Source organism: Vombatus ursinus, unplaced genomic scaffold (assembly GCF_900497805.2).
Source record: "Vombatus ursinus unplaced genomic scaffold, bare-nosed wombat genome assembly UNPS02014820.1, whole genome shotgun sequence".
NCBI classification, from domain to species: domain Eukaryota; kingdom Metazoa; phylum Chordata; class Mammalia; order Diprotodontia; family Vombatidae; genus Vombatus; species Vombatus ursinus.
Genome location: NW_020954598.1, coordinates 18,962,225 through 18,978,431, shown reverse-complemented (window position 1 = coordinate 18,978,431; position 16,207 = coordinate 18,962,225). Strand labels below are relative to the sequence as shown.

The following is a 16,207-nucleotide window of genomic DNA, read 5'->3' as shown; positions in this document are numbered from 1 at the left end:
AGCTACAGATGACTTGGGGAACCTCCTAAAGAAAATATAAAATCACCCCCAAAGCAGGGCTATGTTGGCAAATGTTTAACAACCAACTCTCATAATATTAATAGTTATTGTGCTTTATATATATATATATATACGTACACATACACACACACACACATACAGAGGACTCAGTTTAAAGTTTAATTTTCATGAGGCAGCTAGGTGGAGCAGTGGATAGAGCACTGGCACTGGAGTTAGGAGGACCTGAGTTCAAATCTGGCCTCCGACGCTTGACACTAGCTGTGTGACCCTGGGCAAGTCACTTAACCCCATTGCCTAGCAAAAAAACCCAAAAAAACAAAGCAAAAAAAATCAAAGTTTAATTTTCATTATTAACATTTTCTCTATCATTTTCTTAAATCTTGACAATCAACAAAAATAAATCAAGTCCTGATTTGTAGCATTTGTAGATTTTCAAGGTATAAATGCTCATACTGAAAATTTAACAACTGGCTTTCTGGAGCTGATATGAGCTAGTTCCAGAACCCCAGTTCAAAAAGATTGGTTTAACCATCCACACAGGAAAATCCAAGTGAATGAAGAATGACTTTTGCCTAGATAAATATACATTTGAAAGGACAACCTCTAGAATTCATCCATCAGTCTCTGGAACAAGCACTACAGATAGAATACAAGTTGGGCCTAGTATTGAATGAAGGCAGTGGGCTGGATTACCTTTGGAAAACTGCAGAGTCCTACTAATGACAAGCTTAAAGCTTAACAGTTAAAAAAAAAACAACAATTAAGATCATGGCATCTGGTACCATTGCTTCTTGGCAAATAGAGGGATAAGGAAAGGAAGAAGTGCCAACTTTCATATGCTTGGGCTCAAAGATCATTGTAGAGGGCAACTGCCGCCATGAAATTAAAAGACACTTGCTCCTTGGAAGTAAAGTCAGGGCAAATATGGAGAGCATCTAAAAAGCACCAACAACACCTTGCCAACCAAAGTCCATATAGTCAAAGCTATGGTTTTTCCAGTAGCAATGTCCGGTTATGAGAGTTGGATTATAAGGAAAACTGATGCAGAATTGATGCTTTCAAATTGTGGTACTGGAGAAGACTTCTAGAGAGCTCCTTGGACAGTAAGAAGATCAAATCAATCAACACTTAAAGAAATTAACTCTGACTATTCATTGGAAGGACAAATACTGAAGCTGAAGCTGAAATACTCTGGCCACATAGTGAGAAGACAGGACTCATTAGAAAAGACTCTGATGCTGGGAAAGATGGAGGGCAAAAGAAGAAAGGGATGGCAGAGGATGCAATAGTGTCATGGAAACAATGAACATGAGCTTGGACAGACTGGAAGATAGTGGAGGACAGAGCGGCCTTGCATGATAAGGGACACAAAGATCTGGATACAACTGAACAATTAATGACTTCAAACTTCTCCCTGAAACAGACTCATTTTTAAAAATAGGTATAAACGAGATGCCACATAGTGGGGGGAAAAAGAAATTGTTTAGAAGAAATTAAAAAATTTAGGTCTCCAGATGTAGGTAAGTGTCAATGTGTGTTAGTAGAGAGGTAGTGATACAACAAACCTAAAGCTATTGTTCTACACACACAAGAAGAAACTAAAGCTATTTGTTTAGAAATTTGCAACTGTTATAAGTTTTATATTTAAGGATCCTTGGGACTATATGTCATGTCCTGTATTGTTAACACTATAAAATGAACTTTGAGTTTGCTTCCTTGAGACAATTCTGTCCTTGTCTGAAACATTTTACATGTAAACGTTAAACCAGAAATAACTGCTGAGATTAACCTTGGGAGTGTATAAAGACTTTTTTTTTTTCTCTGACTGTATTATGTCACTGTCAATCTGGGAGACCACTCTTCTTGCAGCTGCATGATATGATTATATATGATAAATATGTGCCTCTAATGGAACTGATATTAAACACAATGTAAAGTTGTTTTTTCTCCAACAATTTAACAAAGGAGAAGAGGTATAAAGAACATTGAAATAATGTCTTAGTTGCCTAGGGTATAAAATGTCAGTCCAAGAAAAGTCAGTGCCCTTCATACTTGACAGATGTCTCATCGCCATTTGAATCACCAAACTCAACGTACTTGATGACTAGATTGGTTTTTATATGGAGATTGGGGATAGGGTGTGGTAAATATCCAACTAAACCAGTGTTGTATCTTTACTGAGTTTTCTTACCATGCTATATGACCTTTAAGTGTCTCCTTTTGTTCCAGTCTCAGACCTGAAGCATCAGAATACCCTGAGTTATGCTTGACCTACAATTGTTGATAGTTAAGTTGTATTTGAATGAGTTATGGTTTTTGTCGCTGAAGTAGGGGAAGGATAATTCAAAGAAGTAGACTCCTCTGAAGAAGTGAAACGATGACCTGATATAATGACCACAGGCAAGTCCTCTAGTGGGACAGAAACAAGGCTGAAGGGAGTATTAGTCTAGTAGATGCTAAAGGAGATTGATACGGAAAATAAAGGTAACGCCAAGGGGGACTTTCCCTGTTTATTGTTAATGGTTCTAGAAAATATGAATTGCCAGCATAAGGAAGATTAAAGTAAATGGTCCCAAGTGCATTATACAACTAGAGGCAGAGCTCTAAGTCTTTAAGGATCATGCCCTGAAGCAGCAGGGAAGCCGGTGAACTTAATAATACAAATTCTCTTATTCCTTTTTTTTTCCTTTTCAAAAAATTCTTTGTTATAAGAGATGGCTTTTCGGGGAGAGGGAGGAGTTACAAGGGGAAATCTTGGTTACATAAAAACAAAAGATATCATTAAAAAATATCATCAAAAAAAAATAAAGTGAGTGCAGAGTTGCTTTTGGGAGCTGGGACCAACAGACCACAGGCAAGTGGCAACTTAGAAGCCAGGCTGGGAAAATGTGTTTAATCCCACTGGGATCAGGAATATAAGAAAGAGAATGAAAGTGGGAATGAAGACAAGAACTAGGAATCTAGCCCTGTAGAGTAAGAGTCTCTGACTTATCATGTTACTACCTCCACAGTGGGGGCGGGGGTGGGGAATGGGGGGGTGGGATGGGGACGTATCAAAAGGTTGGTAGACTTTCAGCACTAAGGAACTTGGGAAGTTGCTGGAGAAGTTTTGAATGGCAGCCTAAGAACAATGACTAGTGAGGATATGGCCTGGAGTTTATTTTGGTGGCAGAATACCTTGGATTTGCAGAGCTCACAGAAGACTTACTTTTGCAAAGCCAGGTAGATCTATTTAGAGGCCCCAGATAAGGACCATCTTTGATCCCTTTTTACGTGGCTAATATGGGGGTAATTCATGACGGTGCCTTATCCATCTTTTGATGTCCACAGTGTTTAGCACATGGCCTCGCACAAAGTATGAGCTCTGTAGGTCTTAGTCAAATGGATGGCTAAATGACTGAGATTGAATTTCCATTATTGTTCTATGTACCACTCTATTCTCTGAATATCATGGATCAGCTCTATTCCTGGGTTAGGCTGGAAATTTATCACATTTATTATAATAATGAAAGGTAGAAATAAGTGGGTCAACAACTAAGGTTGGTCATGTGGCAACGGCAAACTCTTTCAGGAATAAAATGTCAGAATGGTATTTGTTACAACAAAGGAGAGAAAGCAAGGCTTAGTAGGTAAGAGCGTAGGATTTGGAGTCAGGAAGACTTAGCAGCTGTGTGACCATAGGCAAGTCACTGAATTTATCTGAGTTTCTTACAACTGTCTAAAATTTCTCTACTAAGTTATAAACAGACTACAATTTGAATCAGTGAAGGGAGTTTTCATGCCAATAAAAGTCACAGATGTTTGATTACTGGCTTATTTGTTACAACATTATTAAAACCTTTTGTTTTCTAAAGAGGGAAATGAGAGCTGCTTTTCTATACCATTTTCATTCCCTATAAAAAGCGCAGGTCAGCTACAAAGGCAACATTTTTTTTGAAGAACCAAAAGCAGCTCACTTTTGATGATCTCATTTTTCAAAATCCCATGTTCTTTAAGATGGTTAGTTTAGTTGTTTATAATCAACTAAAGTAAATGCCATCTTTCTTCCACCTTGAATTTTATATTTTACTTTCTTGAATTTCTCTTTATTTATTTCCTAATAATTCAAGTTTCTTACAAACATACTTCTCAGAAAGACCCTGACTTGTAGGATGAATAACATTTGCTCTTCTCTAAAAGAAAAGACCACATTGATGGCTAAAGACAGTAAAAGCATCACTCGAGTATCTTGCTTAGTTTTTGTTATGTAAGCAAAACTCTGCGTCCTTCCTTTTTTGGGGAAATGAATTCAATGTTTTTAAGAACAATTAAATGATCAAATCTCTTTTGGAGGGCCCTAAGTTTACTCAACTCTAGAGAAATTAGAGATTATACATTTGGCTATTAAGCTAGATCAGACCAAAAGGGAATTAACAAAGAAAAAAACACAAATTAGCACAAAATGATGAAAAGATAATTGAAAATGCTATTATTATTCTGATCTCTATTTTAAAATTATATCTTTCATTAATATTTAAAACTCTAAATAGATGGGAAAACATAAACCAATATTATGTCTATTATTTCCCAATGAGTTCCCATTTTCTAGTTTCTTATAAACATGGTTTTGTTAATACCAGAACCTTAGTGGATTCTTACTCAATGACATTTTTTCCTTTGAACAGGAAATGAGTCTCTGTACCACAAACCTTTGATAGGCCTGCAGAACTAAACATAGGAACTGGTCCTCCTATATGTTCATGTTTTTTTCTGGGTGTATTTGGGTAGGAACTGAGTCCGTATAAAGAAGATCAGCTTGGTCTCTGTGAAGAACACAGTCACGAGGGTAGCTCCCAAACACAAAGCCCCCACAATGATGTGCAGAAGCCTGGCCAGCCAACCTCTCTCACAGCACAGAAACACCTATGGGAAAGAAAATATCATTAGTGCCAGGGGCCTGTAGCCCAACCCAACCTCCCTAACATTTCACTCCAGAAGTTCCACTAGGACCACAAATAACTCCATCCCATTAGAGAACCTGAAAGACAGCCCATATTCTAGGAGTAACTGATGGAAAAAATAAAAATCTTGTTATCTCTAGTTTTTTATTCAGATCAATTAACAAGAATTTAATCTATTACGCTTGCAAGCCTGACATTTATTGCATGGTCTATCACTGACGAAGTAAACATTTAGGTATAACAAAGTCCAAAACTGAGGGGGATAGGGTAAACACTTATACTGGCAGGCACCTCAAGTTAGTGCTGGAAGAAACAGGGATATGATCTGAGCCAGAATGTGAAAAAAAAAAAAGAGAAGCTTACCTCTGAAATACCAGTGACCACTCCACTGAGCACATAGACCACAATTAGAAATGGTGAAGGAAGCAGACCTGCCAGTGGCCTGTGGGGACTCTCTCTGTAGTACCTATAGATGTAGCGTATGCTTTGTGCAATTCGAATTCCCATGTTAAAACAATTGGCAAAGATGAAGCCCACGCTACCTTGCCACTCAGTCAGGAAATAGGAAGACAACAAGAATGTAAAGGATAGGGCCAGCATGATAAAGTTGTACCTAGGAGAGAGGCAAGCAAATGAAGCTAAAAGAGCTACTTATATCACCTATACAAAAACACCTTAGCCTTCCTTTATTCTTTTCAAGGACAGAAAAGATCCGTTGTAAATAATTAAGCACAAGAAATCAGCACTCCTTTAAAATCACTAAGTTTCAATGATATTATGTTTTGCACATATAACACATATTACAGATACAGTTGGACAGAAAAGAATCAGGAAATATAAAATCACAATTTCCCCTAATTTTTAAACCAAAAATTAATGGTTTAAGAGGGACCTTTTCATTTATTAGCATACATAAAAACACTGGCTGAGTCCTGGTTACAAGAATGAACATGAAATTCAAACATAACACAAAATTCAATAAAACTGTCACAGGTACTGACAGTTTTAATATAGGTAGAATATTTTATTTTAAAATTAGGATTCAATTTCATACTAGAAATGTAGATAATATTCTAATGAATGAATTTTCTTTGGTGCTTTCCTAACAAACACACATTCTAATCACATACAAATTTTGTAAGGATTAACTGAAGCTGAGAGATTTTCTAGTATAATTTCTTCAATTTTATAAACTTGAAAATGGAGATATATAATGCTTTGTATTCTGTCCATGTTTTACATTGTTTCTATTACCTACATGATTTTATAGGCATTTTAAGACATTAATTCCTTAAATAAGGGAAACTAAGACCCAGAGGAAATGAGCCTTACAGTAAAGCATGGTGGAACTATGAACAACCTTAAAATCTCACTGATTTCTTCTAGTCTATAAATACTGCTATTATTAAGTTACTTTCAGGGCTACTTCAAACATGTGACTAGGTTCACATAACAAGGTGTTTGGCAGAACTGTGGCCTTCTAAAGTTCATCTCTTTCTGTGCTTTTGTTTGGCTGAATCAGACCAACACTTCATGGACCCGTCTGATCCCTGGTCGAAGGGGGAACTGAAAGGAGAGTCTCAATGATCGGCCCTTTGTCTAGACTTCTAGAGAAGGAGCTGTCAGGGCTGGAGGGGTGCTTAGAGATCACGTGGTTTAATCTGCTGATCTTACAGAAGATAGCACCAAGACCCAAATAGGGAAAGGAACTTGTTCTGAGCCACAGAACAAGCTAGTGACAGGGATGGAACTAGAATCCAATGCATGAGGCAGTTCCTTAATTAAAAGACCAACTTCATACTGCAGCCAATACTCAGACCAATGGTAGTGAGATAAAGCACAGCCTCCTTCTTTGACATTTTTTCCAATTAAGAAGCTGTCATTTATGTTACCCGTTATAATTCCCTGTTTCTCTGAAACTATGTCTTGGGAAGGTCTAAATAATATACCATTCCTTGGCATGGAATGAACAGTTTCACAAAACTCTCAGAGTCACATCTCCCAGTAAATCATAAAATAGATGGAACTAATAACTAGCCCATGAAAGCAGAGATTAATTCCATATTATACCCCACTCAGTTTAGAATGCTAGAGTGAGCAACTTTCAGGCTGTTCTGGTACAGCTGATGATGAAAAGTCCTGCTGTCTTCCATCAGAAGAGCAATCGACAGCTGCTGTACTTCCCAATTAGTTCCAACCAAAGCTCACCATCTATAGCCTTAAAAGCATCATATACTTTTGGGGAAAAAAATGCAAATGTAAAAGAAGCTATTAAAATACCACTTTCTCAATCAATGTAAAATTATTATATGGTGATGGTTATTATTGTTCTTTAAGGCTTAGTTAATACAAACAGAAAATTAATTTTTAATGCTTCTTTCTCAACACTCAAAAGAGATTAGACTTAAAACTGGGACTTAGAAAAATTGAGATTAAAAAAAGACACCATGCTTGAACAGTGAAGGGAATTTTAACAAATTAAATGTCATTTTATGCATCTTTCAGAGTCAGTATCCACATGTATAAACTGCTTCCATTGTTCTAAATACGACAGATTGCTTAATAGGATGGAACAAAAACTCATATGTGTGTGTGTGTGTGTGTGTGTATAAAATATTCTGAGAAGTCAACTTCAACAAATTTATTAAATTTGCTAAAATATTAACGTTAACTTAACTAAAAAATCTTGTTATTCAAAGGACACACTATTCCATATCCAGCTACATGTCCTACAGACATCTCAAAGTGAACATATCAAAAACATAACTCATTATCTTTCCCTCCAAACACGTCTTCTTCCAAACTTCACTATTACAGGTGAGGACATTGACATCCTTGAAGTCACCCAGCTCCACAATCTCAGTGAATCCTGAACTTCTCACTCTCACGTGCCCCCTGTAGTGCGTCTGTTGCCAAATACTGTTTCTATCTCTACAACATCTCTTGTATACACTATTCTCTTCTTTCCACTCACACGGTCACTACCCTAGTGCAGTCTCTTATCCTCTCTTCCCAGGACTATCGCACTAGCCTCCTAATAGGGTCTCCCTGCCTTCAGTTCCTCCTTATTCCAATCCATTCACCACAGAGCCACCAAAGTAATTTTCTTCAAGTGCAGGTTGGGTCATGTCATGCCCTTACTCAATAAACTCCAGTAGCTCCTTATTACCTCTAGGATCGTATGTAAATTCTGCCATTTGGCATTTAAAACTCTTCCTACCTTTCTAGTCTTCTCACATATCACTCCATTCCACATATTTCATGCTGGTCAAGCTGATGTTCTTCACACATTATGTACCACCGAGCTCCATGCCTCTGCACTGGCTGTCCCCTACTGCCACTAATGTTCTCCCGCCACCTCACAGAATCCCCGGCTTCCTTCAAGAGGCTTTTTCCTCTAAGGTTACTTTGGCTTTTTATGTACCATCTATACAACTACATTGTTGTTGTCTCCCCCATTAGAAGGTCAGTTCTTTGTGGGCTGTGACTATTTCAATTCTGTCCCTGCATTCACAGTTATTTGGATAGTGCCTGTCACACAAATAAATCATTGTTGTTGACTGACTGATGTAATACTTCAGTGGATCTGTGTGGGTTGCAGATTGCAACCCATTCATGTCTTCTCATCCTGTGCAATTTTTGACCAGGTGTTTCCATAAATTTATAGAAGACCTACTTAATGTCCTCCTGGAGGCCTTCCTTTGGGCCTTGTAACATTTTGTGATTGCTAGTGCAACATTCAAGCTGTCCATCTGTTCACTCCTCACTTGCTAATTAACTGGCCCACTTACTTTTCTGGTTATACATTTCATAATTTTACTTCTTTTACAAAACTTTGACAGGATATATCAACCAAGGTAAAAACCAGTTTAGATTATAAATTCACTAGTAAAATGCTGTGAAGGAGGAGGACCAAAGAACAAAATCATCTCACAAAACAGCAAAAAAGCAGTAGAGTTTCAGGAAAATGAGGCTACAGAATATCTGGGGTGAAACACAACAAGGCCTGGTCATCCCAAGAACGGTTACAGAAGAACCAAAAAGGAAAAAAAGACAAATGGAAGTGAAATGAAACAGATCTTCATTCAGCAACATTGGAACTGCCACATTTGGACTTTAGTGTATGTCTATTATATGAGGATACAGAAATGACACAAAAATGAGATTGAGAAAAGCAGCTGGACAAAACTAAATACATGCAGACAGAAATTTAAAGGAACTTTGGAATGCACAGCAAGATATCACAAAGAAAAATAGAACAAAAACAATGGGAAAAAAAAAAGGTTGGCATGAATACCAAAAAAAGGGCAAATGAGAAGACAGTAGTATTCATAGTTTTCCTTTCCAACTCAATCCATGCTCATTCGTATTTGAAAATTTTAATATACATATTGGCATTCACTTGAACATTCTGACCTCCCAATTAATCAACATCCTCAAGTTCTATTACCTTTATTTTCACTCCTCCTCATCATACACAAGGATGGCCATATCTTAGGCCTCATCGTGACCCATGACTGTGCTATCTTCATGATCCTGAAATCTGATGTTCCTTCCTCTAATCATAACCTCCTATATTACCATCTCTACCTCTACTTCATTCTACCTAAATCTATTCTTTGTTCTCACCAGGAGCCTTGGTCCTTCTAATCCATTCTTTTCTCCCAGTCCATCCCCCTTACTTTTGTCTCACTTTTCCTTCCTTCATCGTTTTGAGCTTACAATAACCAAACGTGTCCAGCAATTTAAGGTTTACAAGCCCTTCATACAGATTATTTCCAGTGAGCCTCAATACAACCCCATGAATCCTTTGCCTCCCCATCCCATCACTGTTCACAACTTGCCAAACTCCATCTTTGTGTTACCCCACCTTCCACTTCCTTCACAACTACTCACGTGCTGCTCAACACTGCTACACAAAGCCACACAATCATCCTGAGTGGTTCCACCACATATCTATATTAACTACTATCAAGTGACCCCTCACTGATGCAAAATAATCCTTTTATTCTTCCTTGATTAACTACAGTATGTCCCAGAGAAGCTATTCTAAGCCTTCTTCTCCCTCCTCAACCTCCAACATCACCTCCGAACTAAGGGACCTGGCCTTATATATTACTGAGAAAACAGAAGCCATCTGTAACAAACTCCCTCTTCTCTTCCTCACACCTTAACCCTATCAGATTTTGTCATTTCTAGCTCTCTTCTCCACACACGTCCCTTCTTCTCGCCCAGATCCACCCCGTGAACCTTGCGCTAGTTCTCAGGAGATCACCCCCTCGTTTGTTTCCTCTCTTTTGATTACTGCTGATCTTTCCTTACTCATTGGCTCCTGCCTGCCTGCCTAAAACATGCCAAGGTGGCCCTATCCTCAAAAAACTTATTTGTCCCTGCTAAACCCTTAAACTGATGTCTTCTATTTCTTTTCCTTTTCACAGTCAAAATTCTCAAAAGAGTCATCTAATCTTGCTGCTTCCAAAGCCTTACTTCTCAATTTCTCAAATTCAAGCTTCTGACCCCACCACCCAATTGAACTTGCTCTTTCCAAGGAACTCTCTGAATCATCTCATACTATTGATCAAATCCTTCTCCTGGATCCTTCTACTCCTTTGGCTTGTGATACGGCTCTCTCCTGTTCCACCTACCTGCCCCTTCTCTGTTTGCTCTGATCCATCATTGTCCAACTTCCTTCTGTGTCTCCCAAAGATCTGTCCTGGGTCCGTATTTCTCTAGACCCTGTTTCCCTTAGTGACTTCATCCACTCCCATGGGTTCAATTCCCACTAGAATGCAAGCTGCTTACATTGAGCGATGATCAACTATGATAGACTTGGCTCTTCTCAGTGATGCAATGATACAATGCCAAAAGACTCGTGATGGAAAATGCTATGCACATCCAAAGAAAGAACTGGGGAGTCTGAATGTACATTCAAAGAAAGAACTAGGGAGTCTGAATGCACATCCAAAGAAAGAACTGGGGAGTCTGAATGCAGATCAAAGCATACTATTTTCCCTTTTTTGTTTTTTCTTTCTCGTAGTTTTTCCCCTTTGTTCTGATTCTTCTTTCACAACATGACTAATGTGGAAATATGTTTAACATGATTGTACATGTACAACCTGTATCAGATTGCATGCCTTTTTTGGGGGGGGGGAGAAAAATTTGGAACTCAAAATCTTATAAAAATGAATGATGAACACTATCTTTACATTAATTGGGAAAAAAATAAAATACTTTCAAGTACCAAAAAAAGATTGAGGGTAGGGATTTCACTCTTTGGATTTGTATCCACAATGCCTAGCACATGACACCCATAACAAGTGCTTAGTAAGTGTTTATTGGTTTATTCAGAGAGTTCCCAAATCCATAAATTCAGCCCTAATTTCTCCTGAAGTCCCACATCATCAGCTGTCTACTGGACATGTCTTTCCGGATGCCATTTTAGGCACATCAAACTTAACGTGCTCAAAATGGAATTTATTATCTTCCACCTAAACCTATTCCTCCTCCAAATTTCTCAATTTCCATCGAGGACACCACCATTTTTCCAGTCACCCAGGTTTCCCATCTTAGAGTAAGTAACTGACTCTCCATGCTCCCTCACCTGACATATCCAATCAGATCCTAAATCCTATTGATTCTCCCTTTACAACATCTCTGGCATCCGTCCCTTTTCTCCATTTGCAGAGCTGCTACTCCAAGTTCAAGTCCTCATCACCTCTTCCCTAGGCTAAAAGCAAAATGCCTCTTAATTGGTTTTCCTATTTCTGATTCTTCATTTTCCAATCTATCTTCCACACAGCTACCAAATTACTATTCCTTATACATAGGTCTGAAAAACATCCACCCCTTGCTCAAAAATCTTCAGCAGCTCTCACTTGCCTCAAGGATAAAATATAAACTCCTCAGCCTGGTATTTAAGGCCAAGTGGCTCCCACTTATCCTCTCCTGTTTATACCTATTTACATATACACTGTCTCCCCCATTAGAATGTTCGTTCCTTTGAGGGCAGGGACTGTTTTTATCTTTCTCTGAACCTCCAACACTTACCACCTTACCTGTCACATAGTAAGCAATTTCTAAATACTTACTGATTGATTTCCCCTTCAAAATCCCTATATTTCAGTCACACTGGCCTAGTTCCTATTCTGCAAACTTGACCTTCCTTTCCCCTTCGTTGTACCTTTGAGCAAGTGGTCCCCCATGCCTGAAATGCTATCTCCCCTCATCTCTGCTTCTCAGAATCCCTAGCTTCCTTCAGCTCTCAGCTCAGGTGGTACTTTCTACAGGAAAGCTGTGTTTTTGCCTTACCATTTCAATTTTATTTCAGTCAGCAGAAAATAAACATAGAGGAAGCCTGTTTTGATTTCTCCAGAAGAAAGGAGGGAATGGGAGAAGGGAATAAGCATTTATTAAGTGCTTACTATGTCCCAGGCACTGTGCTAATAATCACTTTACAAATATTGTCTTATTTGATTCTCACTACCTCTTGGGAAGTAGGTGTTGTTATTATCCTCATTTTACAGTTGAGGAAACTGAGGCAGGCAGAGGTGAAGTGACTTGCCCAGGGTCATACAGTAAGTGCCTGAGGACAAATTTGAACTCAGGTCCTCCTGACTCCAGGCTGGGAGAGCTGTGCACTGCGGCGCCCCCTAGTGGCCTCTTTGATAGCAAAGGCTGTTTTGTTCTTGCCTTCCTATCTCTAGTACCTCCTAGAGTGCCTGGCACACAGAAATAGGCACTTAATCAATATTTAATTGAATTTACCTAATGATCCATTTGCCCACTTCCCTATCTCTCTAAAATCTTTAAGAGACTGGTCTATGTAGGTACCAAGATTGTTCTTGACCAAAGTATGAGAAAGGGTCCATATAACCAGACTTTTGCTACCACCCTGCTCTCTTTCGGAGACCACATCTTCACAGTCACACAGCTGACTGAGAGGTGTAAAGAATCCGAGCTCTATGTTTATTTTCTGCTGACTGAAATAAAACTGAAATGGTAAGGCAAAAACACAGCTTCTCTAAAAAGTTCTCTTCCACACTGACCAAGCTCTGCTTGATTCATTTAATATTCATTTTTCCAGTATTTTCCATTAACTTTTTACTATACTATATTTATCACCCAAATAGAAGAGTTTTTCTTCCATTTAGCTAAAAAAATTCACAGTTAATAATGTCAAATGATGAAATAATTTTAGTTATTTTTCACACAACTACTCTGGGAATAAGGTATTTAATAGCCCATTCCACAATTATTTTCATCCAAAGTATTTGCTATTGATCTTAACACTATTAACCAATCTAGTTCTGTCTAAACCCTTGGACCTCACACAGCAATTTATTTTGTACCTCTCAAGTGCATTTACTGTATTGTTGCACGTGATCATTATTTGTGTATGTATCTTATTTCCCTACCAGACTGAACAGCAGGTAAGGACTTAATATCGGCAAAAGTTTCCATCCTCTCCAGTACCTAGCATAGTATTCTCTATAAAGGAGGTGTCTGATAGATGTCTGTCGAAACGAATTCAAGTCCATTACTGAAATAAAGCTAGAAGAGCAGGTAAGAAGGGGGTTGGGAGAGGACAGAATAGAAATGAAAATTTTGGGGGAAAAAAGTCTGCTGGCCTAACCCCAATATTTTTACTTTCAAGAAAGTTAAAAGTTAGATGAAAGCTCTGTTAGGAAGGCAATCTGCCTAGCACTAGTATTGAATATTAACATGAAAATAATTATGTAGATGTTGTAGAACTCCACTACAAGCAAAATAAAAGGAATTTCCTTTGGTTCATTACAATGGAATTTAACTGGAATAGACGAGGGGGGAAAGCAAATAGCCAGTGTCTACATTTCACAGTTTGGTTGTAACCAGTCTTCCCCCTACCTCCCATTTTAACAGGTTTGGCATTTAATTGACTCTCTCACATACAGCATTCAGTGCTTTCTCATTCTCTCTCTCTCTCTCTCTGTGTAATATGTTTGTATGTATGTATATATACGTATACATATGTATATGTGTATACACACACACACAGAGATAAGTAGATACAGATATATAGAAAACTAGGAAAAAACCCTCAATAATGCTGAAATTACAATACAACAAAAGAACTTTTCCATTTAAGAAGATCGACACAAGCCAGAATATTATATAGATATACACTTAAGTATCCCTGAGTCAGGGATTCTTAACCTGACATTAAGGTTATGGATGCATATTTACAGAAGAGATTTCAGGGGATCTTGTGAACTTGGATGGGAAAAAAAAAATACATCTTTATTTTCACTGACCTCTAACTGAAATTTCTTATTTCCTTCAATTACGAATTTTTAAAAAGATATTATTTAGAGAATGAGTCCATAGGCTTCACCAGACTGCCAAAGGATCCATTACACAACAAAGTTAAGAACTTCTTGTGCTAAGTAAAAGATAGAGGGGGCCATGATCCAATAGGGAAGACATCAGAAGTATCCACGCAATTACTACTGTAGGCCACAGTAGGTAACATTCTTTCCTTCCCCTCCTCTCTTGTTTCTCTTACTTTTCTCTTTCAGTCTCCCATTTTCAAATACACATGCCTACAGATGGCATTTCTGTGCTAACTCCCCACTTGTGGAATTTAGGGCAAAAGGGATAACTGACCTACCCTAATGGGTCTACATTCTGTTAACGCAGAATGGGAAGGGATTGAGTTCTTTTCCTAGTTCTTCAGATTTACTTTGTGATTTTGGAAAAGTTGACTAATTTTTTGATGCCCTCTTGATGTTCAATTATTGACAAGAACAGAATTTGCTGCCTATCTACATAATAGATATGATATTATCAATGAATAAAAATGCATTAAGTACTTACTCTGTGCCAGGCATTGTACTTGGTGCCAGGGATGCAAAAAGAGGTAAAAGACAATCCCTGCTTTCAATGGATTGTGATATTAATAAAAAATATTAATTGTATCATATCTATATCATGGGAGATATCAACAATCTATTACTTTGAAAAGATACAAAGATAAATAGAACCTCACTTTGAGGTGGATAGATTCATAAATTATATCATTTCACTAAGATCTAAATTTGCAATTCTTTTCCCCAATTTTTTAACATATTTATTTAAAGTTTTGAGTTTGAAACTCTATCTTTCTCTCCCTTCCCTCCCCGCTCCCTGAGATAGTAAGGAATCAGATATAGGTTATACACGTGCAATTATGTAAAACATTTCTAAATTAGTTATTTTGTATGAGAAGACTCAAATAAAAGAAAAAGAAAGAAAGAAAGTGAAAAATAGCATGCTTCAGTCTGCATTCAAATATCAGTTCTTTCTCTGGAGGTGGATAGTATGCTTCATCATTAGTCCTCTGGGATTGTCTTGGATCACTGTTTTGCTGTGAATAGCTAAGTCATTCACAGTTCTTCATCAAACAATATTGTGATTGTGTACAGTGTTCTCCTGGTTCTGTTCACTTCACTATGCATCACTTCACTATGCATCAGTTCATGTAAGTCTTTCCAGGTTTTTCTGAAATCTGCCTGCTTGTAATTTCTTACAGCACAACAATATTCCATCACAATCATACCACAGATTGTTTAGCCATTCCCCAATTGATGGGCATCCCTAAATTCACAATTCTTAAGTTACCCACCTGTCAACTTCCTTTTCGCTCATAGAGGCAAATGTGAAACACTCAGTCACGCCATTTACAGCAAGCAGGAGGACATATAAACAATAGCATCGAAGGAGAACAGGACCTGGAAACAAAAAGCCAAACAAAAGTTTATCAAAAGCACAAACAAAAAGATAAAAAACATGACATCTTCCTTTCAGTTTTACTCAGTGTCCACAGGAAAACCAACAACAACAACAAACCAGTACTCTTCTCTGTTGTTGCTAAGACCAGTATTTCTGCAGATTTTATATTCAAATCTACAGTCTAATTATTTGGAAAGATTCCCAGTATTCCATGGCACTGAACAGAGGAAGCAGCCAAAAACAAAAGAACAATTATGAATAAATAGTCCAGATCTTTTCCTTGACAGCTGAAAGCCTGTTTGGATAGCAAGTGGATTTTCTCACTTTTTAATAAACATGGGAATTTTCTAGTCTCAGCACCACACAGAAGTAACTCCCATGAAAGCTAAGGGATCACCAAATGTAGAAGCCATCATGAAGAACAGATTTTGAGAAAAAGCACAGGGCCAACGATCAAAAGCAAGCAACTAGGCAAAAACATATATATAGATCTGCAATGA

The 16,207-nt window shown here is 37.9% G+C and overlaps 1 protein-coding gene across 4 annotated transcripts in view; it reads right to left on the bottom strand.

Moving 5' to 3' along the window:
• RFT1 (RFT1 homolog) overlaps nt 1-16,207 on the bottom strand; it is a 70,208-nt gene that overhangs the window by 23,999 nt on the left and 30,002 nt on the right. For 3 of the 4 annotated variants that reach the window (XR_003566872.1, XR_003566871.1, XR_003566873.1), the window contains exons 11-13: nt 15,601-15,706; nt 5,325-5,574; nt 4,710-4,923 (exon numbers count right to left, since the gene is read on the bottom strand). Coding sequence is in view for 1 of the 4 variants with exons in the window: in XM_027837047.1 (XP_027692848.1) it covers nt 4,759-4,923; nt 5,325-5,574; nt 15,601-15,706 (521 nt within the window). In the remaining 3 variants the exon portion in view is untranslated. Of the gene's footprint in view, nt 1-1,295; nt 4,924-5,324; nt 5,575-15,600; nt 15,707-16,207 lie in introns of those variants that run through there. The other variant, XM_027837047.1, reaches the window with a different exon arrangement.